The sequence below is a fragment of the Micropterus dolomieu genome, linkage group LG01 (genome assembly GCF_021292245.1).
Source record: "Micropterus dolomieu isolate WLL.071019.BEF.003 ecotype Adirondacks linkage group LG01, ASM2129224v1, whole genome shotgun sequence".
In the NCBI taxonomy this organism is placed as follows: Eukaryota; Metazoa; Chordata; class Actinopteri; order Centrarchiformes; family Centrarchidae; genus Micropterus; species Micropterus dolomieu.
In genome coordinates, this window is record NC_060150.1 from 4,109,364 (window position 1) to 4,126,215 (window position 16,852).

The 16,852-nt window shown below is 40.7% G+C and overlaps 1 protein-coding gene across 4 annotated transcripts; it reads left to right on the forward strand.

Moving 5' to 3' along the window:
* Positions 1–641: 641 nt before the first annotated feature.
* LOC123974516 (chloride intracellular channel protein 4) lies at positions 642–16,416 on the forward strand. Of its 4 annotated transcripts, XM_046055324.1 has the most exons (7): positions 7,489–7,637; positions 7,729–7,769; positions 11,343–11,452; positions 12,058–12,183; positions 12,657–12,763; positions 13,959–14,140; positions 14,276–16,416. In XM_046055324.1, the coding sequence occupies exons 3-7, from the start codon at positions 11,397–11,399 to the stop codon at positions 14,435–14,437; spliced, it is 633 nt and encodes a 210-aa protein (XP_045911280.1). In that variant the 5' UTR covers positions 7,489–7,637; positions 7,729–7,769; positions 11,343–11,396; the 3' UTR covers positions 14,438–16,416. The 4 variants fall into 4 exon arrangements, with proteins under 4 accessions (XP_045911258.1, XP_045911280.1, XP_045911267.1 ...); XM_046055302.1 differs by lacking the exons at positions 7,489–7,637; positions 7,729–7,769 and adding an exon at positions 642–2,719; XM_046055311.1 differs by having other exon boundaries at positions 7,489–7,769.
* The last annotated feature ends 436 nt before the right edge of the window (positions 16,417–16,852 follow it).

Consider the following 16,852-nt stretch of genomic DNA (forward strand, 5'->3'; position numbering starts at 1 on the left):
TTGAAACACTTCGTTCCTAACTCCTAGTTGCTTTCAAACGGTAGAAATACTGTGAGATCCTTTTCGGATATTTTCTGGAATTCTAGATTTATTTTACAATCTTTGGAATCTCTGCGTCCTCAGAAGCACACTTTTTGGAACTAATCCGGAAACTGGAACCAACTGGAGTCTTACCTCCATAAATCTGTCTTTAAACATTTCTGGAATACTGTTCCCAAACCACAAACTTGGCATCTTGCAGAACTACGTACAGATCTTGGAAAATTCTTCCTAAGTAAGTTTCCCATCATTTGCTAAAACAATGGCTCAGTCAGGTTCCTGCCCAAATCAAGACCTGTTAAATGGCACCAATACCCACAGTCCACAACGAGATGAGGATGTAGAACTAGCTGAGGAAGTAGGGGAGGATGTTTTGATGATGGCTGAAGCAGGAGAGGGACAAACCAAAGGAAAAAGCAGAGAGCAGAGTGAAAGGGTGAGGATTACCCAAGTGGCCCTGTCACCAAATGGAGTAATAAAAGACAGGGAGGGAAGAGGTGAAAGACTGGGGGGAGACGAGGAGGGAGTAGAAGTGGGGGATGAAGAGCGCGAAATGATAGATAAACAGACAAAACAGAAAAAGAGTGAAGGCAAGGGAGAGGAAGCGTCAAAAGACACAAAGACAGTGATTAAAAATCTGTGTCAGTTTTCAGCATTGATAGAGGTTGAGAAAGGTCAAGAGCAGATGTTAGACAGCAATGAAGAAACAGAAGAAGACAGAAGTAAACAAGAGGCAGTAACAGCAAGGGCAGAAACAAGGATAAGGCAGGACAAGACCAATGATGGAGACGTGGTGTTAGAAGAACACCAGGTAGTGTCCACTACTGATGGTGCAGAGCATTTTCAGGACTCAGGTACTTTTGTAGAAGAGTCAGGAGAGGCTACAGAGTTGCCTGCTGATGACACAAACGAAACAGAAGCTGTTACTCTACCCACTAATGGCGAAGTAACAGAAAGCATTGGGGATCCAACAACAGATATGGCCTCTGTTACCACAGGGATAAATTATCAAGTCAACAATCAAAAAGATGTGTGCCAAACCTTAAAGGTTAGCAACAATGGCATACCTTTTGAAACAATTTGCACAATTGAAGTGGTAGCTTATGAGACCAATCACTTAACCAGTGAGAATAAAGATCACATGAAAAAGAGTGGCGGGAAGGCCATTAACAATAACATCACATGGCAACAGAAGGATTGCATAGAGGCAAAGGTTGAAGATGAGGGAACTAAAGAGTTTGTACAAGATGCAATGTTTGCTTCTGATGATGTTCTAGACATAGGGGGTGAAGCAAACCAGAAGGCAGAGCAACCAGACTTGGCCGTTGTACCCTCAGAACTGACAGAAGGAGGGATTGAGAATGCAAGACAAGTAGGGATCAACCAGCAGGAGCAAGAGGAAGAGCATATCCGACAGGCTGGGGATAATACTCTAACAGTGATGGATGGGGTAGGACAGGGTACAAAAGAGGAGGGGACGGCAGGTGATACTGTTTTTAGAGCATTAATGGATAAGGAGCAAGAAGAGACGATTGTTCAAGTTGAAAATCTGTCTAAGATAGATCTTTCAGAACCAGTACTGCACCGTGTGGAGGAGGTACCTTTAGATACACAGCAAGATGTGGATTTAGACCAGGTGGAGGAAGCCTTTGAACTGGAAGAGGGAGGTAAAGTTGAACCTGATAAGCCAAAAGGTGAGGTCACATTAGAGGAGAATGAGTTGACAACAGAGATGAGAAGTAATTTGCAAGAACATCCTTCGCAGCACCTCAAAGAAGCAGGAGCAGCTTGGGTAGAAAACTTAAGAGAACAGTTAAGACAGCAGGCCCTTGTACAAGACGAGAAGGGAGGAGGAGCACAAGAAGAAGCAATGGAGGGAGATTTAGAGATGGCGGAAGAGCCCGTGACTGTTTTAGATGATGAGTTTGAAGACATAGAGGAGAACATGACTAGCGAACTTGAAGAACAAAAGTCTGCCACCATTACAGCCCCTTCTAAAGATACCATAGCCAAGACAAAAGATGAAGAGGATCAAAAACTGCAAGGAGAGATGGTTGAACCTGGTAAAAAGAATGACGTGAAACAGAATGATGAAATAGCAGAACGTGAGTTGGATAAAAATGGAAGAGTTAAAGGACTGAAGGAAGCAATGGAGAATGGGATCTTGTCTCCTGATCCGCAGCCGCTAAGGAAAGAAGAATGGGGGACAACAAAAGTGCTGTCACCCAGGAGAAAAGATAGTGACTGGATTAAACAAAATGAAAGTGAGGAAGAGAGAGCATCAGACATGAAAGACTGGAGGAGAGAACTGAGGCCTGTGAAAAAAGACATCTGGGAATCTGAGAGGTTAAGAAAAGTTGAACAGTTGAAACAGGAAAAGAAGGAATCCCCAGCAGAAGAGAAAAGTCCACCAAGGAAGGAGGACTGGATAAAGGAGCTGAAGTCAGTGATCAAAGACGAATCCCGACCTAAAAAAAAGGATGAGCAGCTGAAGAAAAAGCGAGTGGTGCTGTTGGAGGACGGCCATTCGTACATTCCCCAGCGAGAGGAGATGACCGAGGAAAAAAAGGAGGAGGTGAAACTGATCTACCATAAGAGGGCGGGGAGCCCTTTGCCTTCTGTGTGCGGGAACAGCAGAACACCCCAAGACCAGGACTATAAGATTGCGCTCTATGTCAAGGTAATAAACCATATAAACCAACACATATGTACTAAACTGTATGTCCACCCTTATTAGTTAATTACTGAGAAAAACTAGGATTCCTCCATTGTTTTTAGGTCAAGGTAACAGACCATAATGGTCTAAATAGTTGTAGCACTGTCAAATGACCTTATGGAGCTGTATCTACATTAACTGAAAACATAGATCATTTATCAACATAAACATAAATGAAAACTGTGTTCCAGCAAACAATTTTACTGCATTAAGAAAACACGACTTCCTCATTCAAAGAAGGAGTCCAGATGCAGGGGTATCTGGCAAGAAATGTTGAACCTCAACCTCAACCTGCAGCACCATTTCACATAATACGGCAATTCATTGTGTTGGCCAATCAAATACCCACATTTCTTGTGGTTAACTTCATAATATGAAGGCTTTAATTCTACTGCTTACCATGCATAATGGAGGACAAAATGCATGTCACTTTGATAACATTTCAGAGTAGTAAATTCCTGTTTAATGAGATTATAGATAGAAGTCCAGTGTTCCTAGTCATTTAAACCCGATCTATTGACATCCATAGCACACATGTAAGGCGTCATACAAACAGAAGAAGCAGTCAAGATAGCAGTAGTAGGAATGTGCTGATCCAGGGGGCAAATGTGATAGAATTGCACCAGAATCCACCTGCATGTTCTGGCACTAGAGGCTCAAATGTGAGCCGGCTTCATACAGCGTATGGCTGCCTCAAGACTAAAGACTTGGGCCAATTTGGGCTGAGAAACAAAATGTTCCATTAGCAACACAACAGCTCTGGACCTGTAGTTTTGAAGCATCATTCATAAAGTGCCTTGTATGACTCTGGCAAACACGGATGCCAGATTTATGCTGCTGCTGAGCCAAGCTATTTGGGCATCAGAGGTATGGACACAAGCCCAGACTGGCAGTCCCATGGCATGCCTGTTTGTAAAAACAGACCAACCCCACACTGCAAAGTCACTATAACCTCCAACGTTATGTTTTTGTTAGACATTTGCTGCTTTTTATTTCTTCTGACAAGCATAAATCCACACAAAACTCTGATCAAATTGTGTTGTATGTTTTGACTGCATATGTTTTGTCTATGTGCCACTGATACTGTGTACATGTACTACTGTACATCATGTGTATGTACATATGACGCTGTCTACTAACACTAACAAAGGCAGCTGTTTGCTGACAGTTAATACTAATAAAATTATTGGTATGGGCAGGAGTATAAATTTACTGTATCCAGAACTTGACAACATCAACTTGCCAGGGACTGCACATATTTACTGTTCAGAACTGCTGTTGAGCTGTGGTCAGGTTGCCCAACATTTCTAGAGCTGCCATTATGTAAACATACGAACACCAGGTAGACTAGTGTCAGTGAAGTCAAGAGACTTTAAAAAAAACACTACAATGGTTGCGTGAATTAGGCTACAGTTACTTTTTGTGTGTGTGAGAGAGAACAAGTGAGAGAGAAATCCTATCTTGATCTGCTTACCTTATCCCATTAAGACAGTCATATCCTAATCCATCTGGCATGGTAGCCTACATGACTCCATGCATGCTTGGCAGGTTGTGGGCACACTACACTCTGCTTCAATCATATCATTTAATTCAATACAATATCCATGTCAGCTCTTGTTGGTGTTTTTTCCACCCTCTACATGCGTGTGTATAAACTTTAATAATAATGTCTTAACCTGCACAGACGTACACAAACACACACACAGAGATCAGTTTTGCTCTGTGTTTCAGCAGCACATTCCTAACTGAGGCAAGAGAAAAGCAGGGCAGCCTTCCGACGGCCAGCAGGGAGGTTTATCACCAAGGAAAAATGTACTAATATCTGAGAGCTGCTTCACACACACACACACAAAACACAACAAGCTTGTTCTCTGTGGGAGCTCACATTCAAACAATGGCTTCCTTTGTGAGGGGCTCAGTTGGCAGCACAAAGTGAGGTAGATGGAAATGTTATGGAAAGGTTCAAGCGTCCTTCTGTGTCACCGGACTCTATGGCAATGGGCCAACCAGTCAAAAAATGTTTGGAGATTATTCAGTAATTACATGACTGTAATACATCAAACTAAGTATTTTGATTTTGACTTAAAATACAGTAAGTGTCTTTGGTGTTATTGTCTTGTATGCCACTCAGGAGCTAGTTTTAGGGCACCAATGCCTGAATAACACTGCTATGCTGCTGCCTGCAGAGTTAATCTCAACATTCTCACTCTGTAAGCTGATTAGCCTGCTGTTTGGTGCTGAGAGCTCTGGGTACAGGGTTGTTGGAAACACCACATAGCCTACTCCCCTTAAACTAAATACTGCATATACATTATCGTTTATAACTGGAAAACAATCTCAACATGAACCAGGGTTTGACTTATAAAAGTTTACTGGGTTTTTGATATATAAGGCTGATATATGGCATCTATTAAAATCAGATCTGTTCCACTCATTGTGGCCCGCTGCTGATCTGTTGACCTGAGATGTCCTGTCTACTTATACTTCTACCCAGCCTCACTCCCTACCTGGTGCCCCTTCATGTGGACTTGAGTGATGTAAACTTTATTGACTTTTTATTAATCTTTTTGTCACATTTTATTACATTTAGTAATCTGATCTTGTTATTTCTAAAATGGAGACACTATAACTCTCTTTGAATTTGCATTTTTCTTCCTGTTTTAGTCATTTCCACTTTACCACCTATTGCTTCTAAAGCAACTTCAGCTGTCCAAAGAGACCGGTGGTTTCAATTTTCTTTCTTTCCTCCACTTTTTTCACATATTTTTTGTAAATCTTTTCCTTGTCTTGGGAAACCACAAACTAGACGTGGTGGGTTTCTGATTCTTCTCAGTATATTCCAGATTTCCCTTATTTCAGTCAGGAAAGACAACACAAGTTAACAAGAATGCTGAACCATTTGATATAGACTATAAAGACTAAGCAAAATGAAAATTAATTTTATAACAACCAAAATAATTCACAGGCTATTCAAAAATTTGTTTGGCATATAGGATTAAACTGGATACTTTGTGTTGAAAATGTTACTGGAAGGCAGTTATTTCAATAACCTAAACATATCTGAGTATTGATTTAAACTAACAACCTACTTTAAACTTAATTGTATTGCACATCTCACTGATTCACACTCTGGGGCTTATCTGTCCTCCATTTTATTGCAGCTCTTTTTCCTCTTTCACCTGATGAAGATTTTAGACTCAGATTGCAATTGTGTTTATCAAACTTTTCAGAGGAGATTTTTAGTGGTACAGCACATCCACGCCATTTTCAATGAGGATTTTGACTTCTGACAAGTTCCTCTGGGTTGGTGGCAGCTTCATGTGTAATGTGCCATGTAAAAAGGTTCAGATACATTGTGCTCGGCATAGAAATAAAAGACAGAAAACAAAAGAGCTATCTCAGCTGTTGTGGGTGTGAAGAAGATTTCCATCCCTGCTGCAACACACACTCACACTGGACACATTGTGTGCATGTGTGTGTTTGTGACGGAGCAGAGATTCCACCTCCTCCCACTCCTCTGAAAAAGAAGGAACACTTACACTGTGTTCTGTGCCTCCTGATCTCACACAAACACTGAACACTGTCAGATTATAATGTTTTTTTACAGTAGGATTTTCCGAAAAAACAATGTATTGACTCACACAAAAATAACCCCTTTCAATCATCAATTATGTACAACGGTGTATTAGAACCATTGTAGATTGTTTTAAAATATTAATTACTGAGTTGGGGGAGGTGGGTAATATTCTGAGAAAAGGTAGTACATTTATGAGAAAATAAATTATATTTTCTTGTATGCTTGTAAGCATGCCTTAGTCGCTAACATGTAAATAATATCACACAGTTTATTATTTTTCTTTGCCACTGTGGCCAAGTGCTTGCTCATAGTGGGAATTAAATAATATTACAAACAGTCTAGACCTGCTCTATATGAAAATTGCATTGCGATAACTTCTGTTATGAATTGGCGTTATCTAAATAAAACTGAATCGAATTCAAAAGACTAATTTTGTCAGTCAACTCCTGTCTCATAACTTTTTGTAAAAACTATGCTTCTCAAATAGTATGGATGCTGCAACACAGCTAATAGCTTTCTCCATTTTGAAGTGTCGGGCCCCACAAAATGTCATAGGTCCGCTCTGTCAAGACACTTTGCTATTGGTCAAAGAAGTGAAATCTGCCCGTCAAAGCAAAATGTGAAACACTGGCATGGATTTACTTCCACCTGATCGCAGTGATTCCATTGAAATGAACTAAATTAGTCCTGAAATGTTGCTGTCTTAAATGGTGGTCTTTGTCACAAAGGTAGTGCTACAATCAAGAAATAGATCTTGTGTGCCGTCATGTATATGTTCAGGACGTGTTGAATATTGCCACATGATATTAGCTCCTGGCAACTTCTAACAATGACTGGATCTATATTGGTCTTAACCAGAACTGTTACCACCACAGGACCAACCACAACCCTTACCATAATCAACCGAAAATGTTTTACCCGGAAATGTATTGCTTAGCTTCTTGTCCCTATGTGGCTTCTTAATCCCATGCTGTGACTGTGTGAACGGATTATGTCCCCCCACAATGTAATTCAAACACACAAACATGCACACATTTTCATTTGAAACTGTGTTTAATATTTGTTCTAACAAAGAGGCATTGTGTGTGGAGGAGACACTGACATACCAGAGAAAGCAGAAAAAAAAAACACACAAGCAGTCCAAGGAGCAGGCAGACTGACTCACAGACAGAGATGATGGTGGTTGGTGGTTATCATGGCTTTATTGGAAAGGAAACAGGACTGCTATTATGGATTAACTAAACATGGATTGTATTATATTTATCCTGAGCTGAAACATCTCTTTTGGGTTTGTTTTTAATTATGGTAAGAATTTGTCGTTTGGGTTTCACGCAACATTTCAATACATTGAAAAGCTTTTCAAGATTGTTCACCATGTCCTGGTATCACACTGCAGTTAAAAAATTGGGCTTCCCTACCATTGAGCTGTTTGTAAAGGTAAGCAACATTATGATCCTCTGCAAATCCTCCCCTAATTCAATTCAGGGAAAAGTGTCGCTGTGAATGCCTTTCAATTGTTCGTACAGTCTACATGCATGGCACCTATAGGATGGTTGATATGGTTAAGGGAAGGCAATTCATTTCACAAGGATAACAAAAGGTCATACTAAAGCTGCATGAATCGTTACAATTTATTCTACTTGCCTACCTATCTGTTCACCTGATAAACGTAACATTCCCTCTCCTTTTAGCTCTGGTTTGGTCTCCACCAACTCCTGAGGAAAATATCTGGCTCTTTAGTTCCTAAATGTTGCACTTTTTCACCTCTCTGCTGTTCGGTGCTTGGCAGCTATTGTACAGAACTAAAAACAGCAGCTAAAAAGCTCTTTGGAAACAGTAGTTTCAAAATGACTTCATCAGACTTCATCAGATGGAGCTTGTGACTCAAGTCTGGAACAATGAGAACGCCGTATGTGTGAGCAGATGTCAACCCTTGTCTTTGTTCAAAGACGGTCTTTGCTGTCGGATGTGAATGTTCTCCTTTCTCCGGCTCTTCACTGACTCCTGGTCTGTGACCTTTGACCTCTTTTAAGTGGATGCTGAGGTTGCGACCATGTTATTTTTTGTCCAAGCAGATTTTTGACAACTCTGCCTCTGATTGGCTAGTGCTCTTGGCCTTCGTTGGTTAGGTTGGTTAAGGTTAGGGTGGGGTTGGGTTAAGTGATAGTCTGGTGGGGGAAAAAATATGCTAGAACTATTTCATTGTTATAAAGTTCATGGAAACATACAAACATATTAGACCAGGCATTTACAGGAGGCAGAAGGATCTACTTTTATTTAATATTTGTACATTATTTAAACATTCTTTTGTAAAGGATGTAAGTTTATTCATACTGTTGCTTCTACAGAAGAAGAATTGTTGCTTTGAGCATCACAGTGGCGTGTTATCAGTCTGTGTGTGGCTGTGGCGCAGTTATCGATGTGAGTGTGTGGTGTGCTAAATCAGTGGTTCTCAATCTTTTATGGGCCAGCGCCCCCCTATCCATTATCCAGGTCCCTTACTGCCCCCCATCAAGAAGGTGTTGGCTATTTGCCCTAAAAATTGTTACTAACTATTTTTCGTATTGTTTGTTGCTGTTACTATTGTTATTAAAAACATTTAAAAAGCACATCATTGCATGACAGACATATTTATTACTGATTATATAATACACTGATATAATGATTTAGTCTTCCCTCCTCTTTTGTGTCTTTTGTTTGGGGATTCAACATCTATAAATTTGTTTGAGGCACATTTTCACCTCAGTGATAAATTAATTCATTTTAATTCAGTTTCTTTCAGGAGAAGGCCGACAGCAGTATATCTAACACATTCTCATCTCAATGCGTCATAACTGATGCTTTCAGAAAGCTTGAAGGTACCCTTCAGCGCCTGTATGAAACGCCCCCGTTTCCTACATTGCAGCAACACAAGGGAGGCTAGCCGGTTGACATGCATACATTCAGTGACTTAGGTTTAGGTACTAACATTTCTGATGGTTGTGGTAAGGTTATGGGCTTCGGGGGGCTGTCAACACCTTTATCGCGAACGTTGCTAGCTCATAGAGACGCTTCCGGAAGCGTCCCGTGGAGACGGTAAGACAAAGAAAGAGAGCGTCCATTTTCCAAAGTTTGCGCAATAAACGGCATGTGGGTGAAATCTTACAGATGATATTCTAACTTCCCATTCCCGTGAAGGCAGCACAGAGCTGTGGCACAAGTAGCTGATAGAGAAGAAAAACACCGTCTTGCCCAGTCGCAGTGGGGTAAATTGGCTTTAATGTTGCAGACCACAGTTTTTTTTTTGTGGTTGAAAGTTAAACTCCCATTGTTGTGAATCTTTGAGGTAAACACCCCCCCCACCGTCGTACTCTGAACGTCCCCTGGGGAGCAGTACCGCCCCTGTTGAGAAACACTGTGCTAAACGAAACAACAAGCACACACAAAATTATACAGCACAGAGGAGATTAAAGGTGCAGACAGAAGAGAGCAACATGACCTTGGTGTTTCTTGGAATTTATTTTTCCTGCCTGCGTTAGCCACCGTGGCCGCTCTTACCGTCAGTACTGGAGCTAAATGATGTCTGCGCACATGTCTGACCATGTGTGAGACTGACAGACACATACTGTACCTCATAAATTGAGGAGGCGTATTCTGCATAAAGCCTACTTAGAAGGTGAAGATGTGACTTATTTACATATAAATGAACGTTTGTTACATTCAAGCCTTTGCCAGACCAGTTCACACAATGCTGATTAAGCCTATATGGGGCAGGTAAATCTCTCGTTAATTCTGTTTAGCAACTTCCCATTTCGTGCACCATGTACAATGACAACAATTCATTAACGTATGTCAAAAAGACAGCAAATCTGAATGCCACTGGACAATGCTGGGTGACAGAATTAGTGGAATATAGATTTGATCTCATGCAGGAACATGGAGGGAGAGACCAATGAGAGAGCCAGACAGCCAAAGCCTATCTACACATATTACCATCTGGGTCAGCTGACCTTTCGGCTGCTGAAAGCCTTCACTATCATTGCGGGAAGGTCTCCTCTTCCTCTCGATCACCATCATCATCATGTAAATGTAACGGAAGAGGTCAGGTTTAAAGAGAGTGAACATTTATTAGAATACACACTGAAATATATGACATTAACTGAGTGATAATGGTTGAGTGCACATGGTAACAAGTAAAACTGAGAGTTTGCATCTATCTAGATAAAGCTTTCAACATGGCATGGAAAAATGCAGAAAAATAATATGGCCCTGCACAGAAGATTGTGGGGGGCCACCGATACTTCACACCTTGAATACTAAGGCACTGTAGGCACTAAGCCTTATATTACTGCCAGGGGACTTAATGAGTGTGAATAACAAAGAGGCTTAAGAGAAATTGTGCAATGCTGGCCCAACACTAGAGGATAATTGGGCAGATTTCGGGTCCGATTCTCCTCATCCTCGAGTTCATCCACAGGTTGCAGAACATAACGCACAAGTGGAACTAGCTGACGACGCACTGCCACTCTGAAATGGTTTAGATGAAACGCCAAGTGTTTGTGACTGAATCATCTGGTGTGTGCGTGCTTATGATTAAATTATAAAAAAAATGGTCCAATCTGTCGTTATGTCTGTGGTATCCAACAGTTAAAATTTGTAAATCCTCTAGTGTGCACCAGGCTTAACCTGCATGCAAGAAAAGTCAATGATCTTTCAGTTCTTTCTGCTAGAAATATAGTTTCAAAGAGAGACGTTGTTGTCTGATGAGACAACCCTAATGACTCACAGGACTTTGCGTTTATATTTAATAATTGGGGATCGTCTGTTTTGGAAGTAGAGATAAAATCTCATGAATTTGTATTTTGTACATTTGTACATTTGTATTTGCCCTGTTTTTGTAAATGTTTTTGAGTAATTGTTCTTATTCTGCAGCTTTTTAAAGCACTGACCCTCACTTAGGAGGAGATATTTGATATTTCTGCACTGTGTACGTTTCTTTATGTGAATGTGTGTGTGTGTGTGTGTGTCTAGGCGGGAAGTGATGGGGAGAGCATTGGCAACTGTCCATTCTCTCAGAGACTCTTTATGATCCTCTGGCTTAAAGGGGTCATCTTCAACGTCACCACTGTCGACCTCAAACGGTAATGTACTACACACAGATATTACACATTTCTATATTGGGATTGCCTGGCCTTAATGCTCGTTGTTCCTTTTGTGTACATTTTGTCCTCAGGGCCGGGCCATGCAGAACATTCAGTGAAAAGCTTTTATTCACTATGAATGACAGTTAGTTAAAATAACAGTTCCATGAAACAGGAACGATGCCAAATGCACGTATCAAGTCCACAGTGCTGCTTCAGTGTTTGTAGCATGAGGAGAAAAGTATATCTGAATTTAGGGGCGTCATGATGTTGACTGTAAATCGAAATGAGCAAAAGCAGGATCTGCGATCATTCCAGTATTATATTTTCTTTTCTTTACGCTTCATAGACGACACAGACACCGGAGTCTGAGATGAAAATCGCGTTATGAATAGGTTGTTGACAGAAAGTAGGTTATGCAACACGGGGTAATCTTACGCCACCTCGCTAATCCTGGTGGCTTTTTGCAGACGGGGAAAGTCAAGATGTCGTTGTAAAGTATCATGACATCCCTATTTGAAATGACAAGTGATAGCTTGGTAAACACTATCAGGGATGACACCTACATCCTTCATACCGTCTTCTGCTTTGTTTTGTGGTGTCAGGAAGCCGGCTGACCTGCAGGACCTCGCTCCAGGAACTAACCCGCCTTTTGTGACCTTTAACGGCGAGGTCAAGGTCGATGTCAACAAGATAGAGGAGTTCCTGGAGGAGAAACTCACCCCACCACGGTCCAGAAACACACATTCTCACATGTGCACACAAACTCACATGAACATACAGTTGTTGGACACAAGAGGCTTAAACTGGAATTATGCTTCTACGGGCTTCACATGATCACGTACAGACTGCGGGTGGTACATATACGTCCACTACAGAGGCACCGTATATATGTTCATGCAAAAGTAGAACAAATCCAGAAAAGGAAACCAACGCCTTAACAAGGAATTATTTTCCTCTGCATTGCTAGAAGATTTCTTGTAATGTAACCACGACCAAACTCTGAAACACAGATAACTTCCTGACAGGATGTTGGATCAAACAATGGGCTTGCTTTATTGCATTGCACATACATTTTATACTTATGGGTGAATTAGTATTGTACTGTATTAGAAAATACATGAGAAAAAGTCAGTACAGTACAAAAGCATTAATACAAAAACATGGGGATAGTCAGTTGACTTCTCATGTGTGTCTTAAACAGCTACCCCAGGCTGGCTCCCAGACATCCTGAAGCCAACACAGCTGGCATCGATGTGTTCGCCAAGTTCTCAGCTTACATCAAAAACCCGAGGAAAGACACCAACGACGGTAAATGAGAGAGAGAGAGAGAGAGAGAGGGAGAGAGCATCTATGTGTGAAATCATGTCATTCAGGAGAAGTATTTTCTTTAAAGCTTCACTAATCAATATTTTATATTAACAATAGAGAAAATGAAATGACTGTGTCTAATGTGAAAGACCAACCTAGAGATTTATTACCGCATCTGTAGCCTCAGCCTCTTTCAGGCTATTTTTCTGCTTTTTCAAATCTCATCAACCTTATTTCCAGCAGCAGGCAACTGTTTTCAGTGTACAACTAAGAGCTGTACAGCCATGCCGGAGACTCTGTGAGGCTTCACTTTCAGCGGTAGCACTTCAAAGTGTCCAACTCTCTCGACAACTTTGCTAACGCAGCCAAACATCAAGCAAGTGCGACAACACAAGACATAGCAATATTACTTACTAGTCCAACAGAAAGAAGGCTGACTTGGCGTCTGTCTTGAAACCTTTTATTTCACATAAAACATCCGGCACGTCTTTTTCCCGGTAAACTGCGAATGTTTCATAGCGACCACCGTCTCTTCCACTCCTCTCCCTCCTATTTCCAACAGTACAGAATATTAAAAGAATATAAACATACAAACTACTTGATGGTGTAAATGTACTGTGCAATCTCAATCTAGCACGACGTGACATCACATCCCAAGCCACATTGCTGCTGCGGGTTTACATGTGCAAAGCTGTGTGTAAGCGGCATCTACCATCTTAGTTTAGCATGTTGGCATGCTAACATGTGCAACTGAGCACTAAACACAAGGTATAGTTGAGGCTGATGGGAATGTTTAGCAGGCATTTGGTCATAAACCAAACTAGTGGACAAATCAAAATGTTGAGCTGATGATGGCGCTAGATGAAAAGTTTAAAGATCATCACTTCCCTACAATTTATCCTGAAAGGAACATGGATTTATATTTGATGATAATCCATCCAATAGGCTTAGTTGTTGAGTTATTTCCGTTGCAACCAAAGTGAGAGCCACGCTGCTAGCTGGGATAAAAAGCTCTGATAAACCCACTGCAGCAAACAGCAGACAAACACAGTTAGCGACTAGCTGGTGAACACAGTGGCGCATTTGGCCGCTATTGGGGATTTCTAACCTTCAAGTTCATGTGTGTTCATATTTGTCTTATTAGTCTTGCTCAAGGAGACTCCATTTGTCTATGACTCTTTCTCTGTATCTGCAGCCTTAGAGAAAGCCTTGCTGAAGTCTCTCCGGCGTCTTGATGACTTCTTGAGGACTCTCCTGCCTGAGGAGATCGATGCTGATGCCGAAGGAGACCTGCCCGAGTCCACCAGGAGCTTCCTAGATGGGTCTGAGCTCACCCTGGCCGACTGCAATCTGCTGCCTAAACTACACATTCTTAAGGTTCATTCAGCCGGTTTTTATATTCTCCAAATTCAAGAGATAAAAGATACTTGGCCTGCTACAACCCTTAGATGACCACATCGAATGCTCTTAAATCCTGTCATCTCACACCTGTTCACATTGTTCTGTTCGCAGGTCGTAGCCAAGAAATACCGGGGCTTTGAGATTCCAGGGGACATGATAGGGGTGTGGAGGTATTTAAACAACGCCTATCAGAGGGAGGAGTTCACCAGCACCTGCCCAGCTGAGAGGGAGATCGAATTTGCCTATCTGGATGTTGCAAAACGAATCAAATAAGAGGAAGAGTGGGAAATGACGTAAAGAATTAGGATGAAATGAGTCATGCATACCTGCCGGTGGATACAACAAGTAGACAGTAAAAAAAGAAACATGACAAGAGAGATGAGAGTCAAGAAGAAGTAAGAAATGGGTGAAACTGATGATGTGGAAATAAATCGAACTGTTGAATCCTGATGAATTTACAGAAATATATAGGGGAGGAGGCTAAGAATAAGAATATAGTGGCTAGGCCGATCCAGGCTAATACTAACACATCTATTAACTCCTTTCCAAGTTTAAGATCTCTGCATCATCTTGGAAGTGGAACCCTGATTATCTGTATGTGTGCAAATGTATGTTTCTACAGTATGTGTGTGTGTGTGTGTGTGTGTGTGTGTGCTCTCACAGGTTGGGTTGCACAGTCATCTATTATATCTTTATGCTAATCATTTATAATTATGACAACCAGTTATTGGATCGTTGCAGAATTAATTCGAGAATTTATATTGTTTTTTTGTTTCACTTTTCAGACAATGGCAGGGCCAAGTTCAGTGCAAAGACTAAGCATTACTATTCTCTGTATTAGAAACCATTTATTCCATTTTTAGCTTAGTTAACACTTAAATTTTAAGCTAGAATTTCAAGTGCGCTCAATTTCAGTTTGACAAACAAAAGGGGTTTAGATAATGTGGATAAACTGTTTCTGGAACCTTCAAAAAAAATATGACTGCATTGATAATTTAAGATTAGCTATTAAAAATATATATATTTTGCACATTTTGCATTGGCCTGTGTCTGCTGGCAGTGCATGACAAATTCAGTCTCTGCAGAAACTACGAAAATAATACTCAAGGTTTAACAAAACAGAATTTCATCAAGTAAGGCTTAAAGGATTAAATCCATTCGTAAATTTTATTGGAACTGACATGCGTTAAACTCTTCCTCTTTATATTTTGCTCCTTCTGCACCCAAAGTTCAGTTATCTGTCCGCAGAGGCACACTGTGTATACAATACATCTGACTGATTCCATTTTCTTCAATGAACATCTCTGTCTTTATGTTATTGATGAATCAGTAGTCAAATTTAAAAGAAATGTGTTTAATGTCAAGGCTATTTGTATGTTTTATAAGCAGTTTATTTTCTGAATGTGTACTCTCTGTACTGATGCAATGACACTATTTACTCATATTGTGATTTTCTGTGACATATCTATTTTGTATCTAATGCTACTGACTGGCTGAGTGGTGACAGGCCTTGGTGTGGGTTGGTTTGGTGATGATGACTTTTTGATTGAGACATTGTTTAGTTCAAAAGACTTACTGACCTCCAGTGTAATCCTGGGTCACTTCCCAAAGTCCTTTCTCCTCTCTCTAGCTGCAGTGTTAGTGCTATCCCTTTCGACCTTTATCAGTCAAAAACAACGCCTCCTGCTGTGGTAATTTACTATTTTGAATAATTTAATAACAAAATAACTTGACTGATTTTGTTTGGCAATGTCAGAATTCAAAAACAAAAGTTTTTTTATTAAAATTTTTATGTCTTAAAAAGGTAACTTTGCAATTTTTTTTACCTGGATGAACAGAGTCTGGCTTTGATGAGAGTGATATGAAGGTCTCCCTCTGTAGGAATCCCTTCCATAATGTTGTCGGACACTTATAACAAGAAAAAAAACAAGCACTTTAGTGGATGCACTTTGACGGGGTGCTATTTTCCACAAGGTCCCAGGTCCAGATTAAAGAAGTTACCCTTTAGGACATATATGTTCTGTTTTATCCTTGAATGCAGCTTTAGTTCATTAAAATCACTTGTTTCATCGGTGGACAGAAGTGGTTTTAGTATGTGTTTTCACCAAACCACCGCTTTATATAGACATTTCCAGTCATTCATTGTTTGGCAGATATGTTTTTGGCACCAAACCAACCCTGACACCAGCCTGCTGTGTTCTGGCCTTATATCCTCTCTGGGGAGAATCTTTATTAAACTGATTTTATCACTATGTGGATTGTTTTTTTCATGTTTTTGTTGTCTCTTGTGTTGTCACTTCATCAGAATTCTGGTGTCGGCGTGTAAATGCATCTATGAAAAAGTGGTGTACAATGTATATTACATTTAAAAGTCATTTAATAATCAGCATGTGGAGTTAATCTATTTCTGAAGCAGAGGTGTTCTCGACATTTCCAAACAACAACACAGAACCCTTAAGCTGAACTGACAGCACCGAATTGGCAGCTCTTTACGTAGGAGCGCCTCTCAGTGGTGACTGAAAGCACTGTTGCAGCTCGGCTGAGATGTGCAGCATGCTCGTTCCTGGTTAAAAGTGTTGTGGTTCTGGATTTGGATCAACAAAACAATCTAATGCGGAGTGACAAGAAGTTCAAATCTCAAAGTTTTGACTCAAAGTCTCTCTCTAGATCTGACAGCACCATCAGTTG